This window comes from Cheilinus undulatus, linkage group 14, assembly GCF_018320785.1.
Source record: "Cheilinus undulatus linkage group 14, ASM1832078v1, whole genome shotgun sequence".
In the NCBI taxonomy this organism is placed as follows: Eukaryota; Metazoa; Chordata; class Actinopteri; order Labriformes; family Labridae; genus Cheilinus; species Cheilinus undulatus.
The window spans coordinates 46,065,729-46,082,756 of record NC_054878.1 but is presented as its reverse complement, the minus strand read 5'-3'; the positions used below and the strand labels follow the sequence as shown (position 1 = coordinate 46,082,756).

The 17,028-nt window shown below is 44.6% G+C and overlaps 1 protein-coding gene across 7 annotated transcripts in view; it reads right to left on the bottom strand.

Annotated features, from left to right (window-relative positions):
* The window catches only part of hivep2a (HIVEP zinc finger 2a), a 179,505-nt gene that overhangs the window by 29,844 nt on the left and 132,633 nt on the right, over positions 1–17,028 (bottom strand). For 6 of the 7 annotated variants that reach the window (XM_041804718.1, XM_041804717.1, XM_041804715.1 and 3 more), the window contains 6 exons: positions 11,748–11,817; positions 7,118–8,448; positions 3,835–5,717; positions 1,716–1,976; positions 1,448–1,610; positions 100–184 (listed from right to left, as the gene is read on the bottom strand). In XM_041804718.1, coding sequence (XP_041660652.1) covers positions 100–184; positions 1,448–1,610; positions 1,716–1,976; positions 3,835–5,717; positions 7,118–8,108 — 3,383 coding nt within the window. In that variant the 5' untranslated portion in view covers positions 8,109–8,448; positions 11,748–11,817. Of the gene's footprint in view, positions 1–99; positions 185–1,447; positions 1,611–1,715; positions 1,977–3,834; positions 5,718–7,117; positions 8,449–11,747; positions 11,818–11,984; positions 12,069–17,028 lie in introns of those variants that run through there. The other variant, XM_041804721.1, reaches the window with a different exon arrangement.

Sequence of the window (17,028 nt, the reverse complement as noted above, 5' to 3'; positions counted from 1 at the left end):
TTACTGTTGACCATAATAAAGATTTAAAAGGTGTTGTATTTACATCATCAACCATACAGGTGCTATGTCTGAGTACAAACACTGTCCTGACTGTGATACCTGCTGTAGAGAGGTTCGTCCTGTAGGCTGTCCTCACTGATGCTCTGCTGGAGGACATGCTGGTGGTGCTGGAAGGATCCCACAACTGTGGATCGAACAACAGAAAAATACACATTACCTAATTTTCAACACTTCCCAGTTATAAATCAAGCCAAACACCCATGTGACGGTCAGGCTTCACATAGCCTTTCTGTCGACACTGCAGTGTTACTCAACCCCGCTCAACCAAAGAGCCAAATTTTTCAAAAACACCTTTGCAAGAGCTGCAATCTGGCTGGAAGTAGCAATAAAAATATGTTAAAGGTGGATAAAAGGTGAAAAAGCAGAGAAAATGTGTGAAAAGGGGCAAAAATGGGAAAAACGTGGAAAAGGGGTCAGAAAATAGCCAAAACAGGTGAGAAGTGACAAAAAATTAGTTAAAGGTGGTAAAAAATGGTGAAAAGGGGCAAAAAAACTGAGTTGAAAGTGATGAAAATGGGCAAAAAAAAATTAGGAAACAAGTGGTATTTAATGGCAGAAAATGGGTGAAAAGTGGTGAAAAAGGGCAAAAATGGGCAAAAAAGAAACAAGTGGTACTAAATGGCAAAAGCTAGCTTGAATTTGCAAAAAATGGTGAAAAGGGGCAAAAATAAGTGGCAAAGAATAGGAAACAAGTGGTATTTAATTGCAAAATGTAGAATAAATGGGTGAAAAGTGGTGAAAAAGGGCAAAAATGGGCAAAAAAAAGAAACAAGTGGTGCTAAATGGCAAAAGCTAGCTTTAATTTGCAAAAAATGGTGAAAAGGGGCAAAAATAGGTGGCAAAAAATAGGAAACAAGTGGTATTTAATGGCAAAATGTAGCATAAATGGGTGAAAACTGGCAAAAAATGGAAAAAATGGGGAAAAATGGATAAAAGTGACAAAAATTGTGAAAAGGTGCAAGAAAGTTTCCCCTTTTGAAGGTTTTTTTGGGGGAAAAATATCTAAAATTAAGACATCAAAGAGCCACATATCATCACAAAAGAGCCACACGTTGAGAATCACTGTGTGAGAAGTGCTTTTATTTTGAAAGAGGGGGAAAAGTGCAGTGCAACCATCCACTTTTTAAAGCAATCCTTCAAAAGCTCAGTGTGATATTTATCTGTGATAGATTTTTGTCTGTGGCAGAAGGATATTAGAAATGCTGCAAAGGTGAAAATGTTGCTTGGATTTGTGCTGCTTCATGCTGAGGGCTGTTCTGACACTAACAGTTCTGACTTCGCCATCAACACCCCGTGTTGTTGCATGCTGTTAGGGCGCTCTGCTGAGCAATAAAAGCCTGATATAAAGAACTGGCATCACTGATTAGACTTGTAATGTAAGTCTTACCACCAGTGCCACTCCCGACTCTTTTGGTTCTGCCGGATGCATCACCGCCGCTGTGGGGGGATCCTGTCGGACCAGGCCAAGCCGCATGCTCCAAACTCTCCTGTTTGATTGACATCTCGCCTGGTTCCTGGGTGACTGCCTCTGGATAAACACTCAGTGACGCCTGTCGAATGCGTGAAGGAAAGTGTTGCAGTCAGATGTGTAAATCTGCAGGTAGGCTTCAACTTTCCTTTCCAGAAATTACAACCTAATAAGCTCTAAAGTCTACCTGTCGAACAAGGTATCCACGGCGGCGTTCCTTCATGGCACTGGCACTGGAGTATATCTCTCCCTGTCTGGATGGAGACAGGCTTCCGTAGTCGAAGGACTTGCTCCTCATTTCAGGCAGCTCCGTAGGCAGCGTGCAGGGAGCCTGCTCAGACGAAGACCTCCTCATCTCTCTCTGCTGATGGTGGCTGGAATGACCGCTGCCGGGAACTGTCAGGAACTCAGACTGCTTGGGTCCACCGCCAGGCGCCAAGGAGTCATCCTGGGTCGGAAAGATGAATGTTTGTTAGATGTCTACCTTTGACTTAGTGGAATCATTGTTATTCACAGGTGCTGCATAAAAACCTAGCCAACACAGCCACTAGCCAATACAACATTAGGGCTTTAATATTGAGTACTTTCTTGATTCCAGCTATCAAAATCTGCAAAAACCCTCCTTCATACAGTCTAAAGGGTGCTGATAGAGGGTACGCATCATGGTGGGTGGAATCTCTGCAGTTCTAGATGTGAAGCTGCAGAGTTGCATGCTTATGACAGCTCAGCAGAAATATTCCCTCCTTTAAAGTGTCTGAGCTGATCCAGCAGAGGTCCAGACAGTTGGTGCTAGTAGACCCACTGTTAGAGAAATGAGGATCAGCTGAGGTCAGTGAAAGTGTCTCAGGGATTGTAGTAGAAAGACACCTGTGTCTGGAAGCTCCAGTCACCGTTTAATCAGTATTCATGGCTACCATTACACCAGGAAGACAAAAGAACACTCAGAGAAAAGGTGACTGAAAAGTCTGAGTAAGAGGATGGAGACAGAAACATCTCCAAGGCTCTGAACATCCCCCAGAGTTCAGTTAAATCCATCATGAAGAAATGAAGGAATATGTCACATGTGTAAATCTGCCTAGATCAGACCGTCCTCACAAACTGAGTGGGCGTGCAAGAAGGAGACTAGTGAGAGAGGACACAAGACACCTATGACTACTCTGAAGGAGTTCCAAGCTTCAGCAGCTGAGATGGGAGAGACTCTGCAGACAACAACTGTTGGCCGGGTTCTTCACCAGTCAGAGCTTTATGGGAGAGTGGCAAAGAGAAAGATACTGTTGAAGAAAACTCAGATTCAGTCTGGACTAGAGTTCACCAGAAGGACTGTGGGAGACTCCATGGTCAAGAGGAAGAACGTTCTTTGGTCTGATAATAATAAAATAATAATACATCACACTTATATAGCGCTTTTTTGGACACTCAAAGATGCTTCACCAACAAAACAAAACAAAGGAACAAAGGAGCTCAAGAAAATGCAAGTTTGAACAGGTGAGTTTTGAGTAGTGATTTGAAGTTTTGTACTGAGTCCGAGTTCCTGATGTTTTGTATGAGTGAGTTCCATGGGGGTGGGGGGCTCGGTCCCCCTAGATCTGGTGCTTTATCCTGGTGGTGGGAGTGAGGAGGTTGGTGTTGGCTGATCTGAGGCGGCGGGTGGGGCAGTGATGAGAGCTTTGAGACCATCAGACGAGACACCAAACACTGACATCACCACAAACACACCATCCCCACTGTGGAGCACGCTGGTGGCAGCATCATGCTGTGGGGATGCTTCTCAGCAGCATCATGCTGTGGGGATGCTTCTCAGCAGCATCATGCTGTGGGGATGCTTCTCGGCATCCGGCCCTGGAAGGCTTGTGAAGGTAGAGGGTAAAATGAATGGAAAATGCTGGAGGACAATCCTATTAAATCTGAAAGACAACTACGGCCATGATTGATATTTAATATCAATAAAAGTGTATAATGTCGATGTCTTTGTATGATTTAGAAATTGCAGGAGTTTGCCTGCAACTTTTGATGTATTTATTATTTTCCCTCACACCTGTCACATCAAATAAATGCAATCTTTGTTAAAGGTTTAGCACTCTCTTAATCTCTCAGTCCCTAAAATAACTGAGATCATTATTATTATTGTTATTTATTATTATTATTTATGCTCTGAGACACTTGAAGAGATATTATTACTTATTGTGGCTATTTGAAAGAAATGAGCATATCCTACAACAGGACCAAAGCTAAGAGTGGTTCCTATGGCAACGGTTAAAAAGCTGCTGTAATGGCAGTTTAGCTACTTGGTAATGTTAAACATTTACCTGTTTGGTGGGTGAGGCAGACTTGAGGCCCTCCTCTCGGTCGAAGGACATGGAGAAAGAAGAGGAGTGGGACAGGTTGCTCTCCTGACTGGGGCTTCTAGAGAGGCTGGTACACGTCGACTCGAAGCTGGATTCTCCCGATGAGTGCTCCATGTCAGCCAGGCGCAGCCTCTTCTTCTTCGGCGGGAGCTTTTCTGACGGCATCTGAGCGAGCGTGTCGCTCCTCTGCGGTAGCTGGAACTCCTCTATATGCTGCTGCTGCTTCTCCGGCTCCTTGGTCGTCGAAACGTCGCTGTCTTTCTCCGGTTTGTCTGGCTCTTCCGTGACCCTAATCTCAGGAACTTGGATGTTGGGTTGTCGGACTAGTTTGTGAGGGATGTGAAAAGGCTGGCCGGGCGATGCTGCTGCCGATGAAGACGAGAGCGAGGCCAGGTCGCTGTCACTGTGAACCTGCTGCTCCATGCTCTCTGTCCTAAAAAGCGCAGAGTCGGGGCTCAGAGCGTCTTCAAAGATCTCTGTGTCGGACTGTTCAGAGTACTGGCTGGATAAAGCTTTATCTGATGGCTGATAACCTGGCTGCTCGAAGGATTCAGACTTCTCAAAGGAATTTGGCCGGCTGAGGGAGTTGGTGTGCTGTATGACTGATATGACATTCCCGACTGCCTTCCTGCCCTCAGAGTCAGGAAACAGAGCGATGTCCTCGGAGCACATGCTGGCACACGTATCGAAGCTGTCCGACTGGCTGTGAGCGCTGTGAAGAGAGCCTTTTCCTGTGGAGTTGGCCCTGGACCCTTCTAGGCTAACTTGTCTGAATTCATAGTCCCCGATCATCTCCACAGAACCACTACAGCTACTGTCGCAGTGCCCTGGGCTGTCCTCTTCGTCCCCAACACTCGTCTCTTTCCTCCGTTTTCTAGGGGCGATTTCTGACATGCTAACTTTAGTACCATAGGAGCTATAGGCAATGTGCTCTGGGACCCCTGGGCTGCGATCCCCGATCTGTAAACCCAGAGAAGAAGCTAAATTCTTGGGCATGTGTCCGTAACCCTCGGCCTCTCCTGCGTGAGCCTCATTGGCTGAATGTTCAAACGCCTTCTGCCTCCTGAGCCTGCGCGGAGGATAAAACACATCGTCTGGAGTCATCACCTCATCGAAGGAGTGGCTGCCTCGGATCCCAGGCGGGACGCTGAGGTTAGAAGGAGAGGAAGTTGGCATGGAGTTACTCCGAATGAGATGCCCGGACTCTGAAGGAGGCTCCAAAAGTCCTGTGCTGCTCTGACAGGGTCCTGTTGGGTACTGTTTAGGATCTCCCGAGACTCCTACATCGCCTCTAAAAGAGATATGATCCTCAGCTATCTTCCCCATGTCTATGCTAGCTCCTGGTTTCTTGATGCTAGCCAGACTCCCGGGGTCTGCCCCTGCCATGCCCACTGTGATGGACTGCCTGGGTCTGGTATTTGGACGGTAGTACCAGGTCCGACCAAACATAATCTCTTCGTACGTCTTAACGTTAGTATTTGGAGGACTGATCTGCTGCTCTGCGCTCTCTGAGCGGGAAAAGTACCCAGAGTCCGTGCTGCCTTTGCTGTAAGGACTGAGGAGGTTCAAGGACTGGGACATGGCGGAATCAGAGTCCAGGCCTTTCCTGTCATTCAGCTTCAGGGCCAGGCGTTGCTTGATGGTCGGGGAGTCGTCCAGGGAGTGCGCCCTTGCTCCAGCCTGCGACGCCAGCATGTGGTGTGACCCCTTAATGTCCTGAAAGGGTGGGCACTCCATCCCTGTGGAGGGGACGCCCCCGGGCTTGGGGACGATGAGGATAGGCACTTTCATAGAGCCCACAGGCAGCTCTTCAGCTGAGTCTGCATACGCTGGTTCAACACCACCTGTACCGGGAGAGAGAAAAGAGCAGTGTTACTCAACCAAAGAGCCAAATGGCTGGAAAAAAACCTTTGAGAGAGCCACGATCTAAGCGGTGAAAAGTGGCAAAAATGGCATGAAGTAGCAATAAAAACGGCTTAATGGTGGCAAAAATGGTCAAAAAGCAGCAAAAATTGGTGAAAAGTGAAAAAAATGGTGAGAAAAAATGAATAAAGGGTCAGAAAGTAGCAAAAACAGGTGAGGTGGTGGCAAAAATGGTCCAAAAGGGCAAATACATGGCAAAAAAATTGTAAAAAGTGACTAAGATGGGATAAAAGTGGCAAAAATGGGAAAAAATTGCAAATAGCCAAAAGCAGGATAAAAGCAAAAACTGGCAAAAAGAGATGGCAAAAGTGGGCTTAAAGCAGTAAAAATGGATTAAAAGTTCCAAAAAACTGCAAACAAGGGCAACGGAAATTTACAGACAAAAATTATCAACCCCCCAGGAAGGTTCGATTTTTGCCGATGCTTTGCAGGCGTTGTGTTTGTTGCTATTAAATATTTTTTTAAAGTTCATCAGGTGTTAGAAATTTTTTTTTCCTTAGTGTTTATAGAAAAAGCAGAAGTATTGAACTAGTCTCAAACCCTCTGTTCATGTAGTTTGGAGAACTTCACTGGGATGTGATCTAAGTCAGGGGTTTTCGCTCTGATAATCCTTAAAGCAGCGTTACTCAGCCAAAGAGCCAAACTGTTGAAAAATACCTCTGCAAGAGCCACAATCTAAGAGGTGAAGCAAAAACAGCTTAAAGTAGCAATAAACATAAGTTAAAGATGGAAAAAATGGTCAAAAAGCAGCAAAAAATGGGTGAAAATGGGCAAAAATGGGGATAAAAGGTGTAAAAAAGATGGGTGAGAAGTGACAAAAAAATGAGTAACAGGTGGCAAAAAAATGGTCCAAAGGTGGCAAAAACAAGGCAAAAAAAAAGTTTTAAAAAAGCAGTCAAGGGAGGCAAAAATAGGCAAAATGTAGGGAAAAGGTGGTATTTAATGACAAGAGGATGCTTAAATGGTTAGAAAGTGTCAACAAATGGTATAAACAGGCAAAAAAAAGTTTTCCTTTTTTAAGGTTTTTTGGGGGAATAATATTTAAAATGAAGACATCAAAGAGCCACTGATAATCACACGTTGAGTATCACTGCCTTAAAGTTACTATCAGTCTATTCATTTAGCTCCATGAAGCAGAAGTTAGCAAAGAAAATCACTTTTCTTTTTCTGGTTTATGATTCCGCGCCTCCCCTGAAGTTCTGTGGTGCCCCCTAGGGGAGGCCCGCCTCACACTTTGAAAACCACTGATCTAAGCTTTTTGACTTCTTTAAAGAAGACGTAGTAAAAATGTTTAGATTTGTAAAGATGTGGTAAAACTGACCTGTACTCTTGTCAGCTTCAAAGGAGATCTGCGGGATGGGGCTGTCTTTGTCCATGAGCATGGTGGAGCCCTCCACGCCTTCCTCGTCCGTGTCCGTGCTCTGCTCCCCGTCCGAGTGGACCTCGGCCTCGCCCGACGGGGAGGCCTGGTCCACGTCCCCGCTGCGGGCCACGGCTAGCTCTGAAAAGGGCACGAGTCCAGCCTTGATGGCGTGAGCGTGGGACTTTCGATGCTTGTATAGGTTGCTCTTGGTTTTGAATGAAAAGCCGCAGGGAACACAAGGATACGGCCTCTCTCCCGTGTGTGAGCGGATGTGCTTCTTCAGGACGCTGGGCTTGGCGCACGCTCGGCCGCAGTAGTGGCAGATATACTTACCGGGCTTTTTTGGCTTCTGATCTTTTTTGCTGTAACCCTCGTCGCCGGGCTCAGAGCCCGACTGAGAATACTGTCTGAAGGAGCTGGGTAAGCTGGGAGATTTCTGCCGGGGAAACCTCCCTGCCCCCGCCCCATGAGCATGGGTCTGTCCTGGGTGTCCTACAGGGTACAGGTCATCTGATGGCAACTGGCCAGCAAACGGCCAGGCGTGAGGCTCTAGACCTGGCTGAGGTTTGGCTCCTGATAGGAAGCGCTCAGTCTGGGGGTGCTGAGGATACGGTTGGCCTAGCTGGTAGGAATACCCCCGTGGGAACCCCTGAGCGAATGGCCCCTTAGGGTCTTGAGATGGCGGGCCTCCTATGGCTCCTACTGCAGAGGGTCCAGATAGCAGCTTCCCAGAATTCCCTGTAAATGCATACTTCTGCTGAGGTGCTGACCCCCCGGTGGCGCCACACGGCAAACTCTCTCTGTGTTTCACCTCTGGGTCAGCAAAAGTGCTTTGTTTGGTGCTTGCAGAGGGCTCAGACGCCCACTTCCTTTGCAGAGGCGTCTTCTCCTTCACCGGCTCCTTATTTGAGCATTTCTGGCCAGCGGCGGCTGATTCACGAGCTTCCATTTCTGCAAAGCTCTTCTGCGGGTTAGAAGAGGAAGTATGGTAGGGATGGTGGGGGAGTGGGAAGGTAGGTTCTGGAAGGTTACAAGGTCCCAAATCTAGCAGGCATGATAGCTGAACCTTCGAGGGCTGCCAACAATCTCACAGAAGCAGGAAGTACCCATCCATCGCTGAAATAGACTTCTGGTAAAGCCAGCCTGGAAACAGGAATCAGGAAGTGGAAATGCTTCAGTGGATGACATCAGAAAGTTTTCTGCTCTCGTCTGAGTTTGTAAACACGCTGATGATGCTGTGGGAGGGGCTTCTGTCCAGTTCATACGATGAAGAAGAATCCTTGAGTGATCTGAGGAGGGGAACAAACGCAGGAGAGGTCAAACATCTGTGATAAATCCTAGATAACATGGCCAAAAACACCAGTACAATGCTCTGTTTCATGTAAGATTATCATCATTTCTAGTACAGCCAAAAAAGACCATCAACTACAGAATATGACACATTTTACCATTTCAGGAAAATATAAGCTCACTTTGAATTTGATGGCAGCAAAACATCTCAGATAAGTAGGGAAAGGGCAACAAAAGGCTGGAAAAGTAAGTGGTACTAAGAAAACAGCCAGAGACTAATTAAACAGTGTTACTCAACCAAAGAGACAAAGTGTTGAAAGATACCTCTGCAAAAAACAAAGTTTAGGTGGTGAAGCAAAAAAAAGGGTGAGAAGAGAAAATAATGAGTTACAGGTGACATAAAATTGTTCACATGCAGCAGAAAACTGAGTGAATAGTGACTAAAATGGGCAAAAAGCAGTCAAGAGTGTCTAAAATGAGTAAAAAATAGGAAAAATGGTATTTAGTAGCAAAAGGTAGCTGAAATGGGTAAGAAAATGTCAAGAAATGGTGAAAAGTGGCAAAAAAAGAGTTGGCTAAATGTGCAAAAACTAGGGAAAAAGAGGAATTTATAGCAAAAGGTAGCTTAAATGGGTAAAAAGAGGGAGGGAAAAAGGTCAAAATGGGAAAAAATGAGATAAAAGTGACAAAAAATGGGTAAAGAGTTGCCCAAAAATGGGTAAAGAGTTGCCCAAAAATGGTCAGAATGGTCAAAAAAGTATAAACAAGTGGTATTACTGGCGAAAGGTACCTTAAATTGGTAAAAAAGTGGCAAAAAATGGTGAAAAAACCAACAAAAATGGGTGAAGAGGGATGAGAATGGGAGGAAAAGTGGTAAAGGGGTCAGAAAGTGACAAAAAATGGGTGAGAAGTGATTAAAAAAAAAACAAAAGTTACAGGTGATATGAAATGGTTCAAATTTAGAGCGTAGACACTACGCTCTAGCCCGCCTACGCTCTAGCCCGGCTACGCTCTGGCCCGGCTAAGCTCTAGCCCGCCTACGCTCTAGCCCGCCTACGCTCTAGCCCGGCTACACTCTAGCCCGCCTACACTCTAGCCCGCCTATGCTCTAGCCCAGCTAAGCTCTAGCCCAGCTAAGCTCTAGCCCAGCTACGCTCTAGCCCGCCTACACTCTAGCCCACCTATGCTCTAGCCCGGCTAAGCTCTGCTGCTCCTCCACCCCGGCTCCTCTTTTATTCTGCTTCTGGCTGGATCAGTGTCATTCTGTTGTGGTTGATGCCTGCTCTGCTTTGGGCATTGTTGCTTCTCCCCTCCCTTAGGCTTTCCTTATCGGCACAGGAAAATGGTTTTTTAAATTGGCTGGAGGAAGGGCAAGAGGATCCCACAACAGTCACACCGCCAAATACAAATAACAGCAACAGGTGCAAACTAATAACAGCTAATAAAGAAATATTTACAGATGCAAGCCTGTGTTTCTTGACAAATTGGTCCTGACTGAACTGGGTATAAAAAGACCATTTTAGAGAAGCAGAGTCCCTTAAGAGTTGTGGAACATTGTTAGAAAATTGTTCCTCAATTATGAAATTATGAAAACAAAATTTTGGATGTCATTGATCTTGGGGCCCTCAGGGGCCCTGAGGGGCCACTGCAATAAAAACAGGCATGATTCTGTAGTGAAATCACTGCATGGGCTCAGGAACATTCCAGAAATCATCATCTGTCAACACAGTTGGCCGTGCCATCCACCAATGACAGTTAAAGCTGGATCATGGAGAGAAGAAGCCATATGTGAACAGGATCCAGAAACACCGTGGTCCATCTTCTCTGGACCAAAGCTCATTTAATATGGACTGAGGAAACATGGAAAACTGTTCTGTGGTCAAAGAATCAAAGCTCATTTAACATGGACTGAGGAAACATGGAAAACTGTTCTGTGGTCAGAGGAAAGCACAGATGCCATGTCCTGTGGACTAAAGAGGATTTGGAGCATCCAGCTTGTTCTCCTGGCTCAGGTCTAAAGCCTGCATCTCTGATGGTATGGGGTTGCATTAGTGCCGATGGCGTGGGCAGCTCTAACATCTGGAAAGGAACTATCAATGCTGAAAAATAGAGAGAGCTTTTAGAGCAACATATGCCCCCATCCAGACAACATCTCTGTCAGGGAAGGCTGCCACTATTTCAGCAAGACCATGCTAAACCACATACCACATCCATCACAACAGCATGGCTTCACAGGAGAAGAGTCCAGGTCCTGAACTGGTCTGCCTGCAGTCCAGACCTTTCACCAACAGAAAACATTTGGAGCATCTGAAGTAGGACAGGGGTGAGAGCAGCAGAGAGCTGTAGCAGACTTCCATGAGTGGGTCACTTAGAGCCAGAGCGTCTCACTTTCAGCTGGGTGTTCATGCTCGGGACGTCCTGGCTAATCAGCAGCAGTGTGGGAAGAGCCATCGATGAGAGGAGGACTGGACTGGACTATCCACAGTGGACACTTTTGTCTTCAGGACTACTCCACATAAACCACCATGGCTGGGTTTACTGTTACAGCGGAGGTTACAGTTGAGATCATCAGTATGAGGACTAATATTGGGCTTTATCATTATTATCCTTATAGAAAAAGTGCCCATTTTAGCCACTTTTTTTGCCGATTTCCTCCCATTTTTGCCACTTTTTCACTATTTTTTTCCATTTTCGAGCCATTTAAGCTACCTATTGCCATTAAATACCACTTGTTTCCTCTTTCTTTGCCCATTTTTGCCACTTTCTCCACATTTTTATGCCATCTTCTGCCCATTTAAGCTACCTTTTGCCATTAAATATGACTTCTTTCTTTTTTTTGCCCTTTTTTGCCACTTTTATCACATTTTTGCCCTTTTACCCCATTTTTTCTGCCTATTTTTTACCCATTTAAGCTACCTTTTGTAATTGAATACCAGTATTTTCCTTGTGTTTGCACATTCTTGCCACTTCTTTTTGCCATTCTATCACATTTTTGCCCTTTTTTACCATTTCACCATAAACATGAACCCATCCCTACTCTTTTGCGAAGTGTTGCTGCCATCAAATTCAGAATGAGCTAATATTTTCCTGAAATGCCAAAATGTCTCAGTTTAACATCTGATATGATGTTTCTGTTCTACTGAGAATCAAATATGGTTTATGAGGTTTGACAATCATTGACTTCTGTTTTGTTTACATTTACACAGCGTCCCAACATTTTTGGAGTTAGGGTTGTAAGACCGTTTTTGAAGTGAAGGTAAATTTCAGCATAGTGGATATTATAAGAGTAAATACTAACATTTTTAGAAAGTGCTTGTAGATCCTTCTTGTGTAGCTTCAATAGTCATCCAGTTTTCTCTCCATCAGACCTGAAAGACACAAAAACATCCTTCTATGAGTTTTTAGAACTACTTCACCCACAGTCAGACATCTTTAGGTAGCTCTGAGACAGCTTGTGTTGAAATGTTAAGCAGAAATTCAACATTTTTCTTCCCAGGTGTTAAAATAGAAAGTGTCTGAAAAGGACAGGACTCACTAAGTTGCCGAGTACATGCTGATGAGCGGAGGTAAATGTCATTGTTTGCTCAGTTAGTTTCTTCACATTGGAATCCATCTGTGCGTTTTGCCTTTCCACCCCTTCCTCCTCCTCCTCCCTCCCTCCCTCCCCCTTTCACTCAGTGAGTCACTGTTGCAAAGCAAACCCACGCTGTTCCTAAAAAGACACAAAGGCTTATAAATAGCGCTGTGGAAGTGACGTCGGAGTGTCATAATGTGTGTAGGCGTCCCAAAAGACCGAGTCGAAGAGCAGCCGTCAGTGCTAGCACCTTTTCTTCCTCTCTGGCTGTCATGACTTTGAATGTTCTCCATCCAGAAAGCAAAGACTCTGAGCTGAAAAGAGGCATCCATGCAGAACTTTGCAAGCTTTGCAACTGCTCTGCAAACGCTGCAGCAGACACGGTGTGTGCGTGTGCTTCCGCTGTTTAACGTCCCTCAACCACACCAACACCTGACAGCAGAAGGAGCACAGAGCCGCCTGCTGAAGCTGCATTTCTGCTCCCTATTTCCTCATAGCCGGGTTTAATCAACCTCCCCTGCACTCTGGTTGCGACACAAGCTCACTGTTCTCATCTACGTCCAAACAGAGTGGAGCTTCAGCGCTGAGAGCAGGTCTCTGTGACGTGAGCGTCTGAGGCCCAACGTGAGATCTAAAAATAGAAGCTGAGGAAAACATGCAGCAGGAATGTTCACTTTGGGCTACCTACTCTGTTAAACACACAGCGGATACATCAGCACAGAGCTGGGTCATATTATTTATTTTCCATGGTGTTAAGAGTTCAAGAATGTGGGCTGAAACCAAAAAGACTGAAACAATAAACACTCAGTTTGGCCAGCATCAAAACAAAGAGGACTGTGATTGGTTACTGCTACTTCCAGTGATGTTGAGGGTAACACAGCAGGAACCACAATCACATGACGGCTGAACCTGCTACTGGATGCAAACAGATTTAAAAACTGAAACTGCAGCAGCAGAGCAAATACATATTTTAGATCACTTATCACCTACAAACCCTCCCTATCCATCCCTTATTCATGTGACCCATGCTGGTCACAATGACATCACAACAGCAGAGAGGGAAGAGAAACCGTAACGCTGCTCCATGGATGTCAGAATTCTCACTGCTCTGTCCTGTCAGTGAGCCCTAACAGCTGAGGTTCTCATCGTTCTCCCCTTAATGACGAACGGTGACCCGTATTTCTGATATTTTAAACCAATCACATTTATTCAATTAAAACGTCCCAGTTCAGAAGAAAACAAGCACATCCTTAAAAAGTTACCACAGTTTTTCCACCATGCACATAGCTGAGAAAAACTGGTTTAGAGGACAAACTCATTAGAGCTTTCTTTAAGACTCCTCTCACATCCTCTCTGCTTCTTTAACCCATGAAGACCCACACCCAGGTGTCCCAATAGAAACAATAATTGGGGCACAACCCTAACTATATATTTTCATTTGTAGTTATACAGCATAGGTCAAAATCAATCAGATTAAACTCCAAAAGTCCTTTTTAGTTTTTTTCTAACACAAAAACAAGATCCCCATTTACGATTCATTGATGACATCAAGACGTGTGCTGGGTTCAAAGAATTTGGGCTTTTTAACCCCATTTTACCTCTGTTCCTGCTTATTTATGCTACTATTTCCACTTTTAGCCCATGTTTTTTATTTTTAACTCATTTTTGTCACTTTAAAACCCAATTTTCCTACTTCATCTAGTCATTTATGCAACTTCATGCCACTTTATACCCATTTTTGCCATTTTTAACCACTTTTCAACATTTTCTGCCCATTTTAAACCCTTTTTGGATTTCTGTAACCCATTTTTTGCCTACTTTAAATAAAAATTGAGTGACTCTATGCTACTTTTTGTTACTTTTTCCCACTTTAAACCCATTTTTTTGGTCATTTTTAACCATTTTCTCCCCATTTATCTTCCCATTTTAACCCTTTTTTTGCCACTTGTTGCCCATTTTGCCTCTTCAACTCATTTCGGTCCATCATTATGCTGTGATACAAGACCGCCAGTCTACAAGGGGGACCAGACCGGACCATGGTCCATCATTATGCTGTGATACAAGACCGCCAGTCTACAAGGAGGTCTCACTGAGCCAGCACAGAGAGAAACATCCAGAAAACATGATGGTAACCTATGGATAACCAGGCTTTAACCACCTCCAGGTCTCCTAGGGTACTTGTCTCCAGGTCTACTAGGTTCTGTAGGTCTCCTAGGGTCCTGGTCTCCAGGTCTACTAGGGTCTCCAGGTCTCCTAGGGTCCTGGTCTCCAGGTCTATTATGGTCCCTGGTCTCCAGGTCTAGGGTGAGGGATTGTCTGACACAGCTGCTGTTAATGTTTTCCTTCCTGGTTGATGGTTTTCCTCTCGTCTGTTGAAGGTCTGGTTTTTCTCTGAACACGGCCTGACTCCATCATCCTCATTAATCAGAAACCAGCATCTTTACAGAAAGGTCAGAATAATCCCATCATCCACTCACCGGCCTCAGACCGAGGGAGCTGAACCTCACACCTCCATGGAGCTAAACTGAGGTAAATCTCTGTTTCTGAAATCTCAAAGCTCTTACCCCGCTCAGATCCAGTTCTCATAGTGCTCTTACCCTGCTCAGATCCAGTTCTCATAGTGCTCTTACCCTGCTCAGATCCAGTTCTCATAGTGCTCTTACCCCGCTCAGATCCAGTTCTCAAACAGCTCCAGGAACCATCCTGTCCTTTTAATCCCATGGGTATGAATCTGACTGGAACCTTTTATGCAACACATCGTTTACACCCGTGCAGGATGAATTTAGAGCCATGATTTAGCTGTTTTCTAGAACAATCGGCACATTGATCCATCTGATGACTGATTTCTGTCGAGTGTGGTAGCTCCTGCTGCCGTTTGGGGTCACCAGAGGATGAACTTCCTGTTGCAGCGTCTGCTATCTCTCAGCTATCTGACCTCCTGACACACAGCCATCATAAGAAGAGCGAGCATTGAGTTTGACCCCAAAGCAGTCAGATAAGAGTCGGTTAAACTCCAGAGTAACCTTACATAAGGTGACTGGTTTTATAAGCAAAGCGTGAATGGTGGCAGTCTACAGGCTGAGTGGGAGCATGAAGTGAATGGCTTACATAAAGATTTATTCATACGTGCATCGAAACAACCTGCCCTAGTTCCTGTGCGTAGGAGAGACATCGCTGCTGCTGCTGCTGCTGTGGGAAGTGTGTGTGCTGGGTGTTTGTGTGTGAGTGGGTTTTTCAAAGGCCGTGAAGAGACACCAGAGTTGAAGGTAGGTCAGAGCGGGCCTCATTCAGAAGGCAGGAGTTGTTGGTAAAAATAGTAAGGCACACGCTCTCAAACACCAGCACAAAGTGATTTGTCAGGATGCTTTAAATAACTCGAGTTACTTAACAGAAGAGCAGAGATCAGCTTTCATAGACGCACACATAGATCTAGGGAATGCTTTATACCCACGGCATCCTTCTTTAGAAAACCACAGATCATCCAAGCTTGTTTAGTAGAGTTCATGCTGAATGGAGAGATGTCCACGCACACGCAGAAAGAGCTAAACTTAGGAGTGATAGAAACATCACAGCTCAGAACATGTGGGGGTTCCGACCCACTATAACAGGGGTGTCACACTCAACCACAGCAGGGGCCAGATTCTGGACCTGGGTCTAACCTGAAGTCCTGACAGGGCCCATATTTAACCATAAAGTGTCAACCTCATTCTCACCAGAAATGAATTATGGGGGTAAAAACCTCTGCACTGATGGTAAATGAAAGGTGAACAAGAAAAGTTAAAACTCAAAATCTGAGATAAAAAGTCAAACTTTTAAGTTTAAAAGGTAAAAACATGACATTTAATCTAAAGCAATGTTTTTAAAAGCCAAAATCTGAAATAGAACACTGAAACCATGAATTTTAAAAGTAAAAAAATTAGCTAAATTTCAAAATCATGATTTTTAACTGTCATAATATGAGGTAAACGTCAAAATCATGAGTTTCAAATGTCAAAATATGAAATAAAATTAAGAATCATGAGTTTCAAAAGTCAAAATTGAAAATAAAATTTAAAATCATGAGTTTCAAATGTGGACAGGAGGCGTGCTGAATGTGCTGGAGTTAATTGAGGACTTTGGAAGATGAGCCATATAGAATGCTGAAATTATAAATTATAAATCTCAAAGGTAAAATCATGAGATAATAAGTTAAAACCATAACTCATCACTAATCATAACTGTGAGATATAAAATTGAAAATATAGAGAAAACACAAATTTCTCCTGTGTTCCTGATTTTTTATTGGATTACTTTTACTGTTTACTTTTTCTAAGTCTTATGGCTCAACAAGAATATTTTTTTTAAATCTTGAAGGTTAAGTTTACATTTTTATACTAGAGGAAATCTGCAGACCTCATACTGGTGGACCAGTTCTAATAAAAATATGATATGATCTGGTGGACCCGGTATAACTGCACCACAGGCCGGATTTGGCTCCCAGGCCTCGAGTTTGACAGCCCTGTGCTATAACATCCACATTTGATCCAAAATAAGGAAATAGCCGAGCAACAATCAGGAGCTGGAACTGGTACAAACTGCAGCAAGCAACATGAGCCCTCTTCTGTAAAGAAAGAGTTTTTACAGTTTTTACCCTAAGCAGCTTGGAGCAGCTTTTTCACCTCTGCACAGACGCTAACCGAAGATGGCCCCTCTGTCCTTCCGGCCCATTCTTCTAAACACAATATCTCAAGAATACTGCCAAGGATTTCTATCAAATCTGGCACCAATGATGATGAAATGAGCACTTTTTGGAAACCATACAGTTGTGCAGAAGTTTGAGGGGTTTAAGATTCATCACAGAGCCTGATGGTCCCCTACTCAGGGCTGGAGAGAGGGCAGTCAGGATCAAGCAGCCGATATGGATCAGCAGCCAAGGTCAAGCTCGATCACATCTCTTCTGTCTGGGCCTTTTTACCCTGGAATAACATCTGAAGACCACCCGCAGTTTTCAGACCCTTAGGACATC